Below are 20,528 nucleotides of genomic sequence, written 5' to 3'. Positions count from 1 at the left end.
TTCACATTAAAAAGCAAGCAATGCGGAACAAAACACACACAGACCAAGTTGCTCATAACATCCATCCATCCATGAAAACAGTTGCTTATGCTCGTCATTGATTTGTACACTTTTGAGTCACCGTGCAGGTGATGCCCTCCATAAGCATAATAGGTCATGGTGGGTGTGTGTGTGTGTGTGTGTGTGTGTGTGTGTGTGTGTGAGGAATGCTTACCTGTAAGACTTAACGTATTTCATTTGATCCCGGATGTAATGATATGATTACAGACTGTTATGGAAAAGATATTGCAGTGCTGTCTGACTATGTTGACACCAAAAACAAAACAAAACAAAAATATATATATAACAAAGATGTGAATCCATTCAATCAGGGCAAAGCCAGCGACTCAAGAAGCGTCTGTGTTTAGTCTCGGAGGCCGAGCAACAGAAGAGGTAGCGCGCAAGGCCACCCAGCCTAGTTGACTTCGGTGACTTGGCCATTAAGAAAATATGGCTGCCGTGACCTCTGGAAAACCTTGCGCAACCACCCAAAACATCAGAGAACCGTGACCCTCCAGCGCTTGCATGTCAGAGTGGGAGTGGAGGTGAGTGGGGAAAGAGAAGATGAGGGAACGAAACAGAGAAGGCTAAAAGTTAAGGGGCAGTCAAAGGCGGGTGGGGGGAGCGCGGGGGGGGGGGTGCACAGAGTGCATTTTTACGAGCCTGCGCCTCTCCAGTTTCTGGGTCATCTGGACGCACGGGCATAAATTGTGGGCCCCTACTTTGCTCGGCTTTCCGCGTTTCCCTCACATGCGCTCTTATCCGGCTTGTTTGCAAAACTTTTCCTCCAGAGTTCCCTTCGCTCGCCACCATGTGAGCCATTACTCTTTCGTTATTTCTCCCCTCTTTCTACATTTTGATGTGCTGACCTTTTCCTCCACCATCTTTCCTTGTCCCCCCCCTTCTCCATCTCTTTTTGTTTATGGTAAGACGGCACTACTTCTCTCCCTTCTGTTATTTTCTTCATCTCCCTCCCCGCATCCCCTGCCCTGCCGCTTATAGATGGAGATTAACTGGGGAGCGCGGCACCATCCGTCCTCATGACTGTTTGTTGTTAAGGAGATGGATGAAGGCTCCTTCTGCCAGCCCCACGCAGCCGCAATTACACCAGCCGCCATGATGGATGGCGGTGAGGGAAAGGGCGGAGGGAAAGAAGGAGATGGAGAGAGGCTGGGAGAGAGAGAGAGGGGGGCATCTATCACGCCCCTTAATCTACCTGTCAGTGCACAGGCATGGATGGAGGAGGTCGGCTTTAGCCCGGCCGCTGCTCTGAGGTGTATTTCTTTCCCCGACTCTGTTTGTTCCGACTCATTTTGGAAGTCTTGCGGCTAAAAGGACTCAACGTATTAAATGTCCCTATGTGTTCACTTGATTACTTTTGTGTGTGAGGGGCAGTCTGCAACACGAATCAATAGTTTGATGTGCAGTTCGGTACTAGGGATTATTGTGGTCGTGGTTTACGGTGGTGCAGAACTGGATTGTAATTATAATGAGAGCTCTTTCAAATATTTCAATCGCATTCACATTTACTTGCGCCAGCGACACGTGGCCTGCATGGAAATCAGGCACGTAAACCACCATCTGTGAGGTAATGATAAATATGATCTTGGGGGTGTTTTTTCATCTTTGGAGACCCCACAAGATAAGGAAAATGGATGGATGTTTTATACACAACAGAGGACTCATTACTGCAGAAGCTAATAAGGTATGAGCTAAATGTGTTGAATTTACTCCATTTTATTTCTTCAAGTGGTTGCATGAAATAAGGTCTTCTGGATCCAGATACATTTTAGAAGTAGCCGACTGCTCATCTTCAAAAAAAAAAAAAAAGAATCAATTCAATACACCATTTTTTTTCAGTGTATGGTGGTGGAGTCATGCATTGCAGGTCAACACGGCTGCAAAGTGTAACCTCGACAATAAAGTACTATTCAATCAATATGTCGCTGGCAGTATCAATCATAAATTAGCTTCTTTTTTTTTTAATAACGGCTACTCTCTTCACTTAAACAGATGGTTTCTCAACCCTTTTTGTCCATTTTAATCACCCACACGTTTGCACCTGTCCAATTGTTGGAGCCATCAAAGAAACCGCCGACGACGACCTATGATGGAAAAAAAAGAAATCTGCATCCAAATTATTGCCACACTGCTACAGAAACATTATGAAAAGCAATCTGGGGTCCCCGACTGCCCCTCCGCCCCTCCTGCTCCCCCCCTCGCATCCTCATCTTCCTCCCTCCTACCGTCTCATCTGTCCAGAGGAGTGAGAGATGGGACGGAGGGATTAATACTCTTCCGCCCAGCCAACCCTGGGAATGATGAATGGACAGATCCAGAAAGGGAACGGAGGAGGACAGGAAGATTAAAGGAGAGAAGTCTGAAGCTTCATCAATCCAAAGTCGGAGACCTGGCCCACATCATCCGCTAATAAGATCTGCTAGGAATCCATGACGTTGGAGAGAAGCAGACAAAGGGGAAGAGAGCGAGATGGGGAGCAGTATAATAGCATTAGATATAATCGAATCACGGCAATAAGATGTGAATGGATAGCGGTGATTATGTACAAGAGAGACGCTTGGCGCCTTGATGAAGCTTTGAGGTGTGAGGAGAGACCTCATCGTTAGGCATCGGGGCCCGGCCTTTCGCCTCGGTGAGCACCTTCTCCGTCCTTTTATTTCACATTTCCTGGTTCCAAGTGAAGCCCAGTCAAGCGGGCGGCTAAGGCAGACATTGGCGCTGGAGACAACGTGTGTTTAGCTTGCTACAGTAAGTGGCTGTGCAGCTGTGCACTTGTTGGCAGATGCGCACACATTTGGATGCCTGCATTTGTTGGTGCGCGTGGCTTATATTATGGTGGGGGGGGGGGGGGGGGTCAATGTGATGTTAAGCATCCACTGTAAAGGGGGATAGAGTGCAGTTGGGCAGGCGTGACCTGACTCGCATGACATCGAGTGCTCGGTCACCGCCCTCCTCTCATCCAGGGCCCCGCAAGCTTCCCCCCACTTCTAACCTCCGAGTCCACCAGGGCACATTTTTCATGGCCCAGCTGTCAGTGGGCCGTGATTGGTCGGCTCGGCAGACAGATAGCCGATAGGCTCTGATTAATAGTTGGGGCCCAAGAACTTCCTCATTGATCAACGGGACAGGCTGGAGGAGGAGGAGGGCCATGGGAGGAGAGAGAAAAAGCATGCCTGTCGCTCTGCAAGTGCTGGCTGATAACCCCGATAGCGTGTGTGTGTGTCTGTGTGTGTGCGTGTGTGTGTGTGTGTACTTTACAAGTACAGATTAAGGAAGCAAGAAACAGGATAAAATGTAAGCAGCACAGAGGGAAAGAGTTGCTGATGTATTCACTTTACTTTTCATCTCTCCTCCACTGGCATCGGGTGCAGTATGAACATGGAGAGGATCTTAACAAACTAATCACACACATACATTCATGTATGCAACCGGATATGTTTTCTTGGCATCCAGTTTTAATAAGCAATGTTGCATGACTGGGAGAATATGTTTTACTGTATCGCGCCTGTGTGTGTGTGTGTGTGTGTGTGTGTGTGTGTGTGTGTGAAAGAGAAAGAGAGAGAGAGCACGTCCCTCCTGCTGCTCTGTCCAGCCTCCGGTTGATTGATGATCTCCGATCCCACGGGGTCAGCGGGGTCATGACCTCCCACTTTTGACCCCCTGCTGAGAGGGTCTCTCTCTCCCTCTAACACACACACGCGTGCACCCCACCCCCCCACCCCAACTCACCCACACACACACACAGAAACAGATGGCCTTCGGGCAACTGGCACTCCAGTCACCTTTCCCCAAAAAATTCATGCCATCCCCCCCACCCCCACATGAATGTCATGTAAACATACAGTACAGTCATTGTAAAGATAAAATACAATTAAAAATCTTTGTTGAAGCATATCACAAGACTGACTTTGACACCTACATATGCACATAAGGGGATCATACGTTTTGTACAAACACGGCTTTCTCCTGAGTTTGTAGTTTTGGAACGCACATGATGCAAACGCTTTCCACTCGATTTCCACATGATCAACAGACTCCTCGCAAAACTCTACACATTTATGGCTATTATTTATACTATTCGGCACAGTGTTCGGTCACCCTGTCGGGGGCGGGGGGGGGGGCTGGTTTAGATGATTAGTTCACTAGTACTCAAAATAAGACATAGGTATGCTGTTGCCGTGGCGTGCAATGGAGGGAGCAGGAAGAGGAGTACAAGAAGGTAAAGGAGGATGGCGAGTAAGAAACAGAATTACCGTTGACATCAGAGCTACAGTAATCATCCACACTTTGACCCAGAGGGACAATGTACTGTACATTGATTGTTTATATTCCTTCTATCTAGCTTTCAGTGACATCAGTGGGATTGATGGGAGCGCTTGTTTGTTGTTGTGACATGGAGAAAAAAAATAATTTGGTATTTGTTTTGATGTAAATAAAGACAAGAGCTTGTCGAGTTTACATTAGTATGACAAAAGAGTGACTTCAAGCCAGATGTGCTTTTCATCCTTCCCGTCAGAGTTCGTGGTTTGATGCAAAATGATATTTTACAAAGGTTTGAAGAGTTAAGAAGACATGGTTGTTTTGGCACGAGAATGGTTTTCTTATTTGTGTGGAGAGTTTTGCAAAAATAGTCAAGAGTTACAAAAAATATGCGTGGGCGCTCAGGGAAAAACATGCAAACAAAGTCAATAATCCAATCGTTTTTTTAATATATATTTATATTTTTTATATTTAATATAACATATTTAATTTTTTAATTAAATAGTCAGATTTCCAATTCACCAAACTGCCATTGAAACGGTAACAAAGCTCATTACGAAGCAGGATAGCCAACTGATTTTTTTTTCTCAGCCAGTCAGCAAAGAAACCTCATATGATCGAATGTTAAAAAAACAGTCTTTCCACGGAAATATTGCCTGAGATTAAAATTTAAGGCTAGATGTGAATGTTGTTTGACCTCAATAATCAGCAAACCCCCAGCCCCCACTCCCCTCCATGCAATTCTCTGACCAAAGCCACGGTCCTCATTAATGTGCATGGGTGATTTTCAAGTGCATCGTTCTGATGATTCAGAACCGGGCCAAGCCAATATGTGGCGCACTGAGGCGATATTATATTGGGTGTCCACAAGTTGTGTCATCTACCGTAAAGCATACAGTATCACGTCATTGTTGTGATATGCATATTGGTACGGTAGATAAGGCCAATGTAAACAGCAACCGAGAAGGTTTAATAATCACAAATGTTCTATCGTGAAGACGCTTTCATGCAATAAAGTGACAGTATTTACTTATTCGCATCCCATGTTGAGGCTAATAACGCTCAGAAGTATGTTGTCAATTCAGCAGTACACAGTCCTAAAAAACTGGGGCCGAGGAGGCTATTTGCAGAGGTAGGAGTAAGTCACAATGTGCGAACTGCATGTAAGGCAAACAAGTGTGACATGTAGAAAGACCAGCTAAACTCTCCTCAAATTTCAAGCATGTTGAGTCAAGTCTTTACTTGGTTTAAGCTAGGTGTCAGTCAAGTCATACAAAATGATGAATTACAATAAACACTGAAGTGATGATCTTTTCTGTTTTTAGAAATCTCAAACAAAAGGTGCATTTACAACAAAAACGCTTTGCCTCACGTATATATATATATATATATATATATATATATATGAACAGAACCCAGTTACCATAACAGTGGCAGATATACAGGAAAGAGTCTCAGATATGAAGAACTGGACAGCACCAGGCCCGGACATGTTCCACATCTACTGGCTAAAGAAACTCACAGCACTCCATGAGCGCCTAGCAGCACAAATGAACCAGCTGCTGAGGGATGGGACTCACCGAGAGGAACCAAACATCAGCTCCTGGTTGACAGAACAGTCACACAAGACTGCAGGTCTCAACGTACCAACCTGTGCACAGCCTGGATTGACTACAAGAAAGCCTATGACTCAATGCCACACACATGGATCACTGAATGCTTGGAGTTGTAAAAGGTGAACAGGACCCTAAGAGCCTTCGTTGCGAACTCGATGAGGATGTGGAAAACCACACTTGAAGCCAATGGCAAGCCACTTACCCAAGTGTCCATCAAATGTGGCATATACCAAGGTGATGCACTCTCCCCACTGCTGTTCTGCATAGGACTGAACCCCCTAAGCCAAGTAATCACCAAGACAGGCTATGGATACCGCCTCAGAAATGGAGCTACGATCAGTCACCTCCTCTACATGGATGACATAAAGCTGTATGCTAAGAGCGAAAGGGACATAGATTCCCTGATCCACACAACCAGGATCTAAAGCAGCGACATCAGGATGTCATTCGGGCTGGAGAAATGTAGTCGGATGGTGACTAAGAGAGGAAAGGTAGTCCGCACTGAAGGATCATTCCCTGAAGGATCAATAGCAAACATTGAGGACAGCTACAAGTACGTCGGTATACCACAAGCCAATGGCAACCTCGAACTGGCAACAAGGAACACCTCCAGCGAGTGAGGCAAGTCCTAAGAAGGCAGCTAAATGGCAAGAATAAGACCCGGGCAATAAACAGCTATGCCCTGCCAGTGATCAGATACCCTGCAGGAATAATAAGGTGGCCAAAAGAAGAGATTCAGACCACGGACGTTAAGACCCGAAAGCTCCTAAGCTTGCATGGAGGGTTCCATCCCAAATCCAGCACCCTGAGACTGTACGCAAGCCGAAAAGAAGGAGGCCGGGGACTAGTAAGTGTGAGAGCCACTGTCCAGGATGAAACATCCAAGCTCCATGAATACATCAAGGAGAAGGCTCCAACGGATGACGTACTCAGAGAATGTCTCAGACAATGGGGAACAGAGGATGAGGCGCTGGAAGAGGGACCATCATGGGAGGACAAGCCCCTACACGGGATGTACCACCGGATCATAACCGAAGTGGCTGATCTAGAAAAGTCCTATCAGTGGCTAGAGAGGGCTGGCCTGTAGGATAGCACAGAGGCACTCATCCTGGCCGCTCAGGTGCAGGCCCTGAGCACCAGAGCCATTGAGGCCCAGATATACCACACCAGACAAGACCCAAGGTGTAGGTTGTGCAAAGAGGCACCTGAGACGATCCAACACATAACTGCAGGGTGTAAGATGCTGGCAGGGAAAGCCTACATGGAACGCCATAACAAGGTGGCTGGCATAGTCTACCGAAACATCTGTGCGGGTTATGGACTGGAAACCCCAAGGTCAAAATGGGAAACACCTCCGAAGGTGGTGGAGAATGACAGAGCGAAGATCCTGTGGGACTTCCAGATCCAGACTGACAAGATGGTAATGGCGAACCAACCAGATATCGTGATCATAGATAAAGGGCAGAGGAAAGCCGTTGTAGTGGATGTAGCAGTCCCAAGTGATGGAAACATCAGAAAGAAGGAACACGAGAAACTCGAGAAATACCAAGGGCTCAGAGAGGAGCTGGAGAGAGCCTGGAAGGTAAAGGTGACAGTCGTGCCTGTGGTGGTCGGAGCACTCGGGGCAGTGACCCCCAAACTAGATGAGTGGTTGCAACAGATCCCGGGAACAACATCGGACATCTCAGTCCAGAAATGTGCAGTGCTGGGAAGAGCAAGGATACTGCGCAGAACCCTCAAGCTTCCTGGCCTCTGGTAGAGAACCCGAGCTGAATGAGGGACGGACACCACCCGAGGGGTGAAACGAGGATTTTTTTTTTAATATATAAAGCTTCCTGGGAGCGGCCCGGTAGTCCAGTGGTTAGCACGTGGGCTTCACAGTGCAGTGGCACCGTGTTCGATTCCAGCTCCGGCCTCCCTGTGTGGAGTTTGCATGTTCTCCCCGGGCCTGCGTGGGTTTTCTCCGGGTGCTCCGGTTTCCTCCCACATTCCAAAAACATGCGTGGCAGGCTGATTGAACACTCTAAATTGTCCCTAGGTGTGAGTGTGAGTGCGAATGGTTGTTCGTTTCTGTGTGCCCTGCGATTGGCTGGCAACCGATTCAGGGTGTCCCCCGCCTACTGCCCGCAGACAGCTGGGATAGGCTCCAGCACCCCCCGCGACCCTAGTGAGGATCAAGCGGCTCGGAAGATGAATGAATGAATGAATGAAAGCTTCCTGGCCTCTGGTAGAGGGCCCAAACTGAATGGGGGACGGACACCACCCGAGGGGTGAAACAAAGATTTTTTTCTTTATATCTTCTATATATATATTACGCGTCGTCCCGCACGCGGTCTGTCCTTCCGTCTGTCCCTTTTCAAAACGTACCTACTTCACCGCGCCGCTGCGCGCCGCCACTGTGCCGCTCAGGCAGTGGCTCACTACGATCGCGCGGGCATCTTAGCGAAAAAATGTTGTCTACCCACAAGCATTGCAATGAAATTGTTAGTTATTTAGTAGAGCTAAACATCTCTTTATTTTCGCGATAAGCAATGAAGATGAACAAAAAGTTGAACCAAGCAACAACACATTTGTGGGCCGAAGGCCAACCTTACCAGCCTTCCGCAGGAACTAGCTGATGAGCCGCCCGGAGGGCGGCGAACCAGCTAGTATATATATATATATATATATATATATATATATATATATATATATATATATGTTGAAAACTGCAAACTCCCCCTTTAAGGTTTTACGGTTTACGAGTGTTCCTTTATCTTCAGATTACAGTAATCCCTCGTTTATCGCGCTCAATGGGGACCAAAACCACCCGCAATAAACGAAATTCCGCGAAGTAGCGACCAATAAACATATTCAGGTAAAATAAATACATAATTAAATAATTTAAATCTGCAAAAAGTCCGCAAGAAGCTGCAAAACAACAGTGAGTCACATAGAGCAACATATACAGTACTGTACTCCATGCATATGTTTTTTTTGCTTGAAAAAAATCCACGATGCACTGACGCCGTGATAAACAAACCGCGAAATAGTGAGGGATCACTGTAATTTAATAGACATTATTCAGTGTGCGTCAACCTGTATTTATGCCACTTCTGCACTACCATGAGTGCAAAATATTGATTGCATGCTACAGCCTACAAGTGCTTAAATTAACAAGCTTGAACATCGCTCGTAGAATATTAAGTGAAGCGATACTGTCTTCCTTTGGAATCATTCTATTACACTCTGCAAATACGGTGACCAGAGCAATGCTGTGATCCAGATTTGAGGTAAATGAATGCAAACACATAAATGAATCCTCTCCTCTCCTTCAATAATGTAATGGTGATAACGTGTGTGGTCCACCAATCCCGTCAATTGTATTTTTGTTTTATTCAACCGACAAAATAAGAAATATTTGATAAGAAATATTCATTTAATGCGCTGTTTAGATTGAGTTTCAAAAATGAAGGGAACCTTTCCAAGAAGGGAATCAAGGTAAATTGTGAGCCCCATCTTTTCCGGACAAAAACGTCGTTATTGTTTTATAGCTAAACAGTGACATCTGTTGGTTAAAGATGAAAAGTGTCCATATACAGTAACAGAGTGCGACTTACTTCCATCTCTCGAAGTAGCGCCAACTACAGGGAGAAGCAATAATATACAGTATTATACAGTAATATACAGTTATATATATCAGAGAGGGCTGGCCTGAAGGGCAGCACAGAGGCACTCATCCTGGCTGTTCAGGAGCAGGCCCTGAGCACCGGAGCCAATGAGGCCCCAGATATACCACACCAGACAAGACCCAAGGTGTAGGTTGTGCAAAGAGGCACCTGAGACGATCCAACACATAACTGCAGGGTGTAAGATGCTGGCAGGGAAAGCCTACATGGAACGCCATAACCAGGTGGCTGGCATAGTCTAACGAAACATCTGTGCGGAGTATGGACTGGAAACCCCAAGGTCAAAATGGGAAACACCTCCGAAGGTGGTGGAGAATGACAGAGCGAAGATCCTATGGGACTTCCAGATCCAGACTGACAAGATGGTAATGGCGAACCAACCAGATATCGTGATCATAGATAAAGGGCAGAGGAAAGCCGTTGTAGGGGAAGGAGCGGTCCCAAGTGATGGAAACATCAGGAAGAAGGAACACGAGAAACTGGAGAAATACCAAGGGCTCAGAGAGGATCTGGAGAGAGCCTGGAAGGTAAAGGTGACAGTCGTGCCTGTGGTGGTCGGAGCACTCGGGGCAGTGACCCCCAAACTAGATGAGTGGTTGCAACAGATCCCGGGAACAACATCGGACATCTCAGTCCAGAAATGTGCAGTGCTGGGAACAGCAAGGATACTGCGCAGTACCCTCAAGCTTCCTGGCCTCTGGTAGAGAACCCGAGCTGAATGAGGGACAGACACCACCCGAGGGGGGGGGGGGGGGGTGAGATGAGGAATTTATTTTTATTTTATATATATGTGTGTGTGTGTGTGCATGTGTTTTTGAAGTCTCGGCATATGTATACAGTAGGAGCATGACTAAGACGTTGAATAGAATCAAAAAACCGTTTAATCGAATGGAATTGAATCGAGCCTTTTTAGTCCCACATCTAATGCATGATGTACACTATTGTTTACATTGCAGAATGTGTCCACTGTACTGTATAAATGTGTTAGCGAAGTGGTGGTAGAGTATAAACGACAAGGAGAACGAGAAGGGGAAGAGAGAAGTCTTCTGTTGTATGTGAGCAAAATGATTCAGTCAGGATTACAGTTAATCTTCGAGAAATAGAACACCAACTCCAATTTATTTTTTTTTTGCAACGAACAAATGCTTGTGGAAATACCTGCACAATTATGCTGAACTAAAATTTGGAAATTATGAATGACAAAATAAATAGCAATCGCAATTTGAGAGCGACACGAGACCAAGCAATGAAGTCCCACAAGCGTGCGCCCCAGGAGACATGGTCAGGAATCACATGGTGACGCATGCACATGAATTACACTGCTCAGCAAATCTTAGCACGCTGGGTTTTCATCATCATCAATGTGCAATATAAAGGCTACGGGTTAGCACTTCCGCCTCACAGTGCAGAAGTGCAAACTTCGATTCTCGCTCCAGCTTCCCTGTGTGGAGTTTGCATGTTCACCTCGTGCCTGAGTGGGTTTTCTCCGGGTACTCCGGTTTCCTCCCACATTCCAAAACATGTATGGAAGGTTGATTGGGCACTCCAAATTGTCCATATTTGTGATTGTGAGCGTGTCTACCGTACCTGTTTGTATGTGTGTGCCCTGTGATTAGCCGGCATCCGGCTCAGGGTGTCCCCCGCCTACTGCCCAAAGACGGCTGGAATTGACTCCAGCACGCCCGCGGATCAGAAAAATGGATGGATGATTTCAAATAATTCCCAAGCGATTCTTGGACATTCAGATCAAGAATATATGGACCACTGACAAAGACTTTTTAAACTTTATTCACAGACAAGATTTTATAGGCGGGTAATATATACAGGTAAGACGGCTGTATTTACCCAACATCAAATATTATGCACCCATCTGTTATATTAGGAGGAACATTAGTCCAGTCTTTGAGCCTGGACTAAGGCTTTGTACATCTTACAAAACAGCTTATCAAATCGCTAAAACGCATGCAAGGCAGAAACAGATAGGGTATACTATTAAATGATTCACATATGCATGATTTTCAATAACTTAATTGTACTGAAAAATGATGGGCCCTATATCCAATTATGGCTCTTGACTTCTGGAAGCTATGCCCAGTACTGCCCAGCGATGACTTGGTTGCATGGTGCCTTCTTCCCTCCAAAGAAAGTCGGGACGAGCCGAAGCAAAAATGCAAACCCAACTAGTTATCAGTAGTTTGATCTTTCCAGTACAGAGATCGAGAAGCGACAAAGTGAATGTGGCGAATAGATCAATTTCACCTTCCGTACATCTTACCGAGATATTAACCACACAGATAAGAAGCCCTCCAGAGCAGGAGGGGAAAAAAGGTCACTTTGACAACAAATGGGAGACAGTCATTTCTCATAACAACAGTAACCATCATTGTTCTCCCCAGAGACCAAAAGACTTGGCTACATGGAAATCCTGTGAGAGAACCTGCAGGTTAGTATTGCATCATTTGCTGGGACAAATAATCTGGCGGGGGCGGCGGGGGGCAAAAAAGCAGGGGATGGAAAAGAACATTGGTAAAGTGCAACATGATTAAATCCACAGGGTGCTACAGTAGCTGGAGAGGTGACTGGGATGTGTCGGTGGTGGCGCACCGTGACACACCTGTGACCATCCTGCTCATATTTCGTCACAGATAACCGTCTCCACCACAAAGGTATTCTCAAAGTGACGGATGCGGTGGCAGTTCTTCGCCTCTCGCTTGGTGATGCCTGTGAGAGAAAAGAGGCCAGAGACATTTGGGTTGAGATCCTGGGCTACACGTCTGATCGCAATCCAAAACCAAGTCAACGACCTCCAGATAATTCTTTTTTGCGATAGACTCGCTTCAATCTGCTTACCTCTGCGGGAGACACGGCGGTTCAAGCGATATGTGTCTTTGCCGTTGCAAAGGCGGTAGATGAAGGGTCCCAGCTGACGCATGTTGTGCACTTTGCCGGTCACCACCATCTCTTCGTGAATGATGTAAGTCTGAGGCAAGTATGTTCCTTTCTACGGGAGCACAAAACAGAGCACATGGGAATAGGAACACGAGAGGTGAAAATCTGCACACAAAGACCATATGGAGAAAGCAAAAACTTTTTTGGGGGACGAACCCGCCTCCAATTCAATGATTTTCATACATTTGAACTTATTCAAACACACTTTTAAACCAAGCATGACATGTAGAGTGTACATACCACATTGTAGTGTCCGTTTATAGATATGCGACTTTAACAGGGGTGTCTTGTGAGATAAGCAAATTTGCTTCCGAGTGTCTGTGTTTGAGCTGCGGCTGGATGACAGCAACTAGTGTGTGAACAGCTCGTTGTGTGTTTCGTTCTGCGGTTATAAACGGCTGTAAAGTAAACGCGGGACTGTGGCTCTCTTTTGCCATATCCGAGGGCAATACAGGAAGTATACTGGAAAAATTCATTTCAAAAGTGTTGCTCCGTGTGAAAATGAAGGCGACTCCAGAGCACTCAGACAGTATTCAAGTGCAATAATGTTTGCCCAACCCTTGATCCATCCATCCGTTCATCCATCTTGTACAAGCCTATCCCAATTTACTGTTGGCGAAAGAGAAATTGAAAATAATTGACTGATTGGTCACTAGTCAATCACAAGGCGCATAGGGCTGATTGACAGGGTCGGACTGAACCAATGTCATCTCAGAACGCGCCCAGGGTGTAGACGACAGGCCACACTGGGCCAGACCAGCAGCCACACAGCAGAAAAAGCCTCTATTAGTCATATTTATTGGTTTTTATTGTGTCAGTAAGTAAGTTATGGCAGTTGAATTGCATAAACACTTGAAATCATCCACCCATCCATCCATTTTCCGATCTGCTTTATCCTCACAATCGTCGCGGGCAGTGCTGGAGCCTATCCCAACCATCTTTGGGGCAGTAGGCGGGGGTCACCCTAAACAGGTTGCCAGCCAGTCGCAGGGCACACACAGACGGATGCTCACACTCACACCTAGGAACAATTTAGAGTTTTCAATCAGGCTGCCATGCATGTTTTTGGAATGTGGGAGGAAACCGGAGAAGACCGACGCAGGCCGGGGAGAACAAGCAAACTCCACACAGGGAGGCCGGAGCTGGAATTGAACCCGGTACCTCTGCGCTTTGAGGTCGATGCGCTAACCGCTTTTTCACCTGGCCGCCTCACTTGAAATCAACGAATCAAAAAAATATATATCATGATTCTTATTTCTAAATCGCCCAGCTCTAACGCACATTATATCCGATATGGCTGTGTTTACATGAAAGAACCGTATGCGAAGACACCCATCATATTGGACCTAAATAACATCACCTGGCCGTCCACAGTCGGGCGGGATGACACAATTAAGCAATACATAAATAATGCAAATATTAAACATAACATACCTGGTGACTGAGCATGGAAACAATGAATGCATTACCTTGACGTTGATGAGCAGCTCCCAAAGGTTGCGCGGGGGCATCACAATGGTGGTGTTGAGCTCGATGACGTAGCACTTGTCCAGGGCAATATCATGGTAAGCGGTCAGTCCCTGCAAAACACAGACGCTTATTGCAGATGAAGATGACAGAATAAATAGCTTTAAAAAAAGATTCTAAAAAATTTCAAGTCATACGTTATTTGAGAAATGCTAGCAGCAGGCCTCTGGAAATGTCGCATATATGTGAAGAATGTTTACAACTCCGAATTTATTATACAGCGGAAGATACCATTTCAAAGACAGTCATACCTTGGTTTTCGAACGTCTGTTATCGACCAAACCGAATTGCGACCAGAAAATTCTAGATTTTTACGCCTCAGATTACAACCGAAAACTGGTTTTCGACCAAACTGAGCAAACCCATACACGCCACTCGACTCCTCTCGGCTTCCTTACACGAGGAAGTGATGCTTCCTTGTGTAAGCGTTCATTGTGAGCAGACGTGTTTGTTGTGATTTACGCAAATCAGACTTTGTTTTGTTATTTCTGCATAGTGTATTCGCCCCTCATCATGGGCTACTAAAATAGTTACGGATATCGAACATATCGTTTCTTGAACAGCCTTCTGGAACGGATTATGGTCGAAAACCGAGGTATTTTGGAAACGGCCCAAAATTTGAGGAGGAATGTGGCCCAAAGGAGAAAGTAAAGACGAACAAGATAATAACATCCTGGATCCGCATGAACTAGTCCATACAAAAGGTTCCTTATCGGGTAAAACGTGGATAAACTTTACCGAAGAGTACAAATCAAATACAAAGTACGTTTGCTCACTCTGTGAAAATCGTGGATGATGTCAGCCGGATCACTGCCTCCAAAATGAGGCACGGGCACGGTGATCTTCTCATAGTTGTCGGCCAAGTAGATGCCAACGTTTTCTGCCAATTCCTGTCGCCCACGCAGCGGTGCGTACACAGAGTCCTCGTAAACCACCTTGCAATGGAACAAGTTCTCCTCTGGGGCCTGTTTTCAAGCACACAATGCCAGAAATCACTCTCAAACTTTAATCAAACTTACTCTGACAATTTAAAATAAAAAAACATGTTTCACTCTGCGGTTCTGAAATGCACATTTTGCGCTAACAATAGACAAATTGGCGGCCTTACGTGAGGTATGAAGTAGTAGCGGTACACATAGATGGAGGAGAGGACCAGACCGGCCATGAAGACAACCAGGCCAAACGTCAGGCAGCACATCCCATTGAGTGGAGACTTCTTGGGCCGCAAAGGTAGGACGAGCTCATCCTCCTCCTCCTGGGAAACACGCATCTTGAAACCGCTACCTTCCATCAAACACTTTCCAGCTCACAGAACTTCACGGACACCAGTGGACGACTACCAATGTCGACAAAAGGTTCTATACAGTAGTTCTAAAAACTGTCAGTTGTTTGTAAGAAAATGTTTGGGTTTTTTTTTCTCCTCTACACCCCTCGCGATCTACCGCGATCGCCGTAAAAAGCACCCTAGTGTAGTACGTCATTATGCCGAGACAGCAAGCTCCGTTGGATGTCAGTGCACTGCGGTTAAAAGCAAAAAGAGGCAGAGAAGGTCCCCTAGTAAGCTGCAGTAACAGACATTCCCACAGAGCAAAGCAGGGATAATATATGCGGGTAAAAAGATTTGACAGCTGCAGGCAGCTCTAGTTTGAAAGTTTGTCATTTCCGTAACATCAATGCCAATTTATTTTCACCCATCCACACTGTTTCACATTAGGCTACTATCACGCAAGGAGACTTTCAAGAGTTACAATTAGATGGTGTGGTTGAACATTTTACTTTTCAAAAGTATGTTTGATTCTCTTGTATTTTATTTGAACAGGTTCAATGTCAGGCTTCTGCAGAGCTTGCTGATGATCTGATCATTTGAATCAGGTGTGTTGCAACAGGGAGACTTGGAAAACATGCAGGACAGCGGCCCTCCAGGACCAGAGTTTGACACCTATGACTTAAAGCAGTGGTCCCCAAACTTTTTCCTGTGAGGGCCACATAACTTTTCGCTTCTCTGATGGGGGGGGGGGGGGGTCAGTTTGTAACAGCAAAAGTGTGACTGCAAGAGTACCTAGACGTAAAAATGTATTGTTTCCCAGATACCCACACAAAAATCAAATAACTTTTTTTGATACACTCGCGGTATTAAAGACGTCTTTCTTCTCGGGACACACCACCTCCGCGACGGCATTCATGCATTTCTTGACAAACTCTCCTTACCGCTGCTTGCTATCAGTTGAGCAAACCGAAAGCTAGCCCGAACAGATGGCTGGTTCAGCTGAGCTTGGCGTACAAATGTATTTTGCTGAGCTAACGTTCCTCTTTTTAGCATCGACAGTTTGTCTGCTCTCATTTGCCCATGCAAAAAATCGTACTTGTTGTTGTGACGGGATTCATAGTGTCTCCGCAGATTGTATTCTTTGAATACCGCCACCGACAGATGAGACAGACAATCTTTTCTTTGCATTGGAGAAAAAAAAATCTCCATTTTGGGTTAAATTCCCTGGATTCAGAATTTTTTTTCTCTTACCTCGCCTTTTCGCCATGATTATGTTCTCTTTGAGAGGGACAGGTTTAGGTTTTTTTTTTTCTGGGGTTGCCAGATAACGGCACAGAGCGCAGAAGGAAGGAACAAATGTCACATTATATGTGTTTATGAAATTGTTACTAGCTAATAGTTAATCATGAAAATAGTTCACAACTAAGGAATATTTTGTTGCAAAAGCAAAATTTTATGATAAAATACAATTTTACATAGATGAAAAATAAAACAAAAGACTCTCTGGTATTATTCGGGTGGGCCGGACCAAATGTGGAGGTGGGCCGTATCCGGCCCGCGGGCCGGTAGTTTGGTGACCCTTGACTTAAAGCGATGTTCTGCGAGTCTCCGAAATTTACTGTTAGGATTAATTTAACAGTTATTGTAGATTGCTTTGGGCTACAGTTACTGTACACTGCGAGAAGTGTTTGAAATATTACACTCTATGTAGGCAACTACCAACTTTTAGTAAAAATACTTTTTTTCCCACCGTTTCTAATACAGTAGTACTAATTTTGCAAGGATCAGAGGAAATGAGGAGAGTACTTGGCCAAGAGTGACTCAAGATGAGACGCGATGGTGTGACTCCAGCAATAACGCCTCCAGTCTCACAGCCCATCTGCGAGCACCACTTGCACCCATCTTTTTTTTTTTTTTGGCGGGGTGTCACTATGTAGTCGAGCTGTCCACGAATCGGTGATGAGCTCAATAGAGAAGTGAACTGGCCGTTAAAAACGAAACGCTGAATCAGAATTTTCGGATTTGAGTCAGAACGGGGCACAGTGGATTCTCAATGAGGAATATTTGGGCGACAACAGTCACGTCTCAGTATGAGCGACGTATCGTAGCCTTTTAGAATGAATCAAGCCAAGTAGCGAGCAAGCAATAAACTAAGGAGAACAAAAAGGGTTACCGTTGCCCGTAACTATGCCAAAACAGCCATGCTAACAAACTGGTGTGTGATTTCCAGTGGCCGTTTCGCAATCTGAAGAGTGCAGAGGAGTGTGTCATGAACTAGGCAAGTACAGACTCCTTAAAAACGTGTGCGAGATTGCTCTAAGAATGCCAGTCTCTTTGTAAATTGAAACAGTTGTGTACTTACAGTATCTTCCTTCTGTAACTGATGTATTTCCCTAATATCAGCCGGAAATACACCTTGGGATATTTTCTTAGCCAAACTTTCACAAGTAATTCAACCGACGCTTGCCTGTTTTAAGCGAGATGACAAGAACATCTTGGCCGTGTGTTCCGAGTTTATTTGTACTTTCAATTGGAAAAGTATTTGGGCCGCAACTGATAATGTTTCACGGGGTCACAACACCCTTGTTTAGTCGTCATTGGTCGCTCACGTCACCCTAGAAAGGGAAAGGAAATACGAAAATGGCACTAGCTAACAACAGGTGCAAAGCAAGTGGATGGATTTTAAATTGTTCCATAAAGAATACCCTTGGTTCTGCTGTTGACCAGTGTATGGCGAGGGATCCCAGGGGTAAAAGTAAATTATTTTACACTCTGGATTATGAATTAGGGGTTCTGCCTGTTTGCACTGATGTTCGAGCTTTCGAAAAAGCCGGCATCATTTCTGAGGTGCCGCACAGAAACGAGACTGACTCAGACAATGACATGGGGGAACTTGCCGTGTTTCATTGTGAACTTTTCCAACTGTTCATGAAAATACGATACTCCATTTATCATTACGATAACATTTTATTCCCCATTTTGGGGACACGTTTTTCTGCAAAAGTACAAATACTGCAGTAACCCATTTGAGTTGATTCAGGACGCGCTTGTTAAAAGGTAAATGAATGACAAATGCAGCTTTTGGGTCGGAGTCCAAGCTCTACGATGTGGTAGCCACCAACACTTTTGCACTAATGTCTCAGAACTAACAATGAGAAGACAGCTAAATACATATCTCAAAATTAATTCCCAAATCGTGAAACCAGGTAAAATGTGCACAATATTTACTTTTAAAAATCGAAATAAACAACGAATATAAACATTTAACTGGTTTTGGTTATTCTGTTTCCTTGTCAACAGCCTTTGACAAGATGTGCAGCGCTACCTACACGTCATTTCCCGAATGTTATGACACTGAACGGGAACATTTGCGGAAATTGCATGGGCGCGTGAGGACAAGGACACAACGGTGCATGTGTGAACACATTCTGTTCCAAGCAGCTCTTTGTGTTCTCTCATCCCACACTATCCGGAGGCTTTTATTTCACACCGGCTGAAAGCGTGACGCACCACGAAACCTGTGTCTCCCCCGCTTGTATCTCGAAAGCGCATTTCCGAGTCAGGAATGCACACAAAGCGCTACAGTTTCTCAATATTCCCTGTCCATCGTCACCTTGCTATTTAGGGATTCTACCATACGCATCGTGAGCTGATGAGTGCACCGCTCACTCTCATGTGCACATTTTTAATAAGATCCCGCAGGCAGCCTCATCTGCCATTTTGTCATCAAAACCTGGTGTATTTCTCCTATCCCGCAGAAGCTAATGGGGTGCGATTCCATGTACATTTTTGGGTAAATTCTCGCAAATCGCGACAGACTTGAACACACAGATATATACAGTACATCGACTGCAATATCGCTCTACAGTACTGGCTTTGCGTCTTGTCCTCTGCATAAGAATGTACAGCGGAAGGGTTTACACTAAATTCAATGGAGGCTAAAATGAACTGAACGCATTGTAAGAGGAAGCCATCACAGACAGCCCAGGCTGGTTTTGTAGTTAAACAAATGGCGATACAGTGACATGTCAAGCTTCACATTGGCGTGCTCGTACACGACGCACAGTCACCGCCGGGTTATAAGAAAACAACAAACATTCATAACAACAGAAGAGATACGATTCAAAACAAAACAAATAACCAAAAGGAAACTGAACTCACCATCGGGTGGGGAATGAGGATTTCCGTCTTGTCGCCATTATTCTGTTTATCTTCTTTCTGCCCCGCGACAGGCTGGAAAGTGATCTTCACCATTTTTCGGTCTGTTTTGGGTCAAGTGCGCGTGCCCGCTCTACAGATCGCGTCGAATAACTGCTCACAAACAAAACCTTCACCTTTCAGACGGGCCACTTTCACACCGCTAAACCGCTTTCTGTTTGTTGCTCTTTACCGGAAGTGGGCTGATTCTCACCCCCACCCCCCTTATCCTTCATTCTTAAAGGGCCCTTGACAAGGGCACTGTTCTCGTTCTTTGTCCCACTGTACGGTTTGTGATCACATTTCAATCATCACAAGGAACTGACAACATCCCCCAAAAATTCACAGATTAATCCAGCCCGCTACCACACGGAGTGGCGTCTTGATTAATAATCTCTCTGCACACGGATTCCCGCTCTTTGCAGGCCAGCCCGACGGTCGCTTTCTGCCACGAAGAGCAGGGACCCACTTCATAGTTTGAAATTGTAACATCACTATTGACCACTAGATGGCCGATATGGCTTCGATGCACTTCGATCGGGTCTTATTACTTTCCTGTACTGTGCTGAATGCAAACTCTCAGGATTGCACCCGCACATTTTCTCAAATTGAATTGCCGGTAGAAATGGAATTGTAAATCTGCAGAAACTTAAAAAAAATATCGTTGAGGAAAAAATAGCCCTTTTTTATCCCCAAACCAGTGCAGTTTTGGTGGACACTACACCACCCTAAGAATTCAATCCAAGTATTTTCATAATGATGTTGCATTTCAAAATGCTACACTTCTGAAATCTGTCATTTCAATATAACCCAGGTTAAAAACAAATGCATAAAAAACTACTTTAGAGTCTCAACTCTAGTTTAAAACAGCTGATCTCAATTTGAAACTCTACCCTCTGGAACTACACTTTGACCACTGTGTCCACTTTCACATTGTAATACGGTCCAATACAACGTCGGCAGAAGTCTATCACTAAAGTACAC

At 45.3% G+C, this 20,528-nt stretch overlaps 1 protein-coding gene across 1 annotated transcript; it reads right to left on the bottom strand.

Annotated features, from left to right (window-relative positions):
- Window positions 1-11,376: 11,376 nt before the first annotated feature.
- itm2ca (integral membrane protein 2Ca) lies at window positions 11,377-19,756 on the bottom strand. Its single transcript, XM_052079093.1, has 6 exons — window positions 19,509-19,756; window positions 15,189-15,335; window positions 14,857-15,045; window positions 14,023-14,133; window positions 12,455-12,605; window positions 11,377-12,325 (listed from the first exon to the last, which is right to left on the bottom strand). Exons 1-6 carry the CDS (start codon window positions 19,599-19,601, stop codon window positions 12,234-12,236), a joined length of 783 nt encoding a protein of 260 aa, XP_051935053.1. The 5' UTR covers window positions 19,602-19,756; the 3' UTR covers window positions 11,377-12,233.
- Between the last annotated feature and the right edge of the window lie 772 nt (window positions 19,757-20,528).

This window comes from Hippocampus zosterae, chromosome 10 (genome assembly GCF_025434085.1).
Source record: "Hippocampus zosterae strain Florida chromosome 10, ASM2543408v3, whole genome shotgun sequence".
Taxonomy (NCBI): domain Eukaryota; kingdom Metazoa; phylum Chordata; class Actinopteri; order Syngnathiformes; family Syngnathidae; genus Hippocampus; species Hippocampus zosterae.
This window is presented reverse-complemented; position numbering and strand designations above follow the sequence as displayed.

What these genes read in the sequence shown, in the direction of transcription:
- itm2ca (XM_052079093.1), bottom strand. Translation starts at nt 19,601, where the DNA reads ATGGTGAAGATCACTTTCCAGCCTGTCGCGGGGCAGAAAGAAGATAAA. An exon ending in TCCTCATTCCCCACCCGATG is followed by an intron (nt 15,336 to 19,508) that starts GTGAGTTCAGTT and finishes CGTGTTTCCCAG; the next exon opens with GAGGAGGAGGATGAGCTCGT. An exon ending in CCGCCGTGTCTCCCGCAGAG is followed by an intron (nt 12,326 to 12,454) that starts GTAAGCAGATTG and finishes TTTCTCTCACAG; the next exon opens with GCATCACCAAGCGAGAGGCG.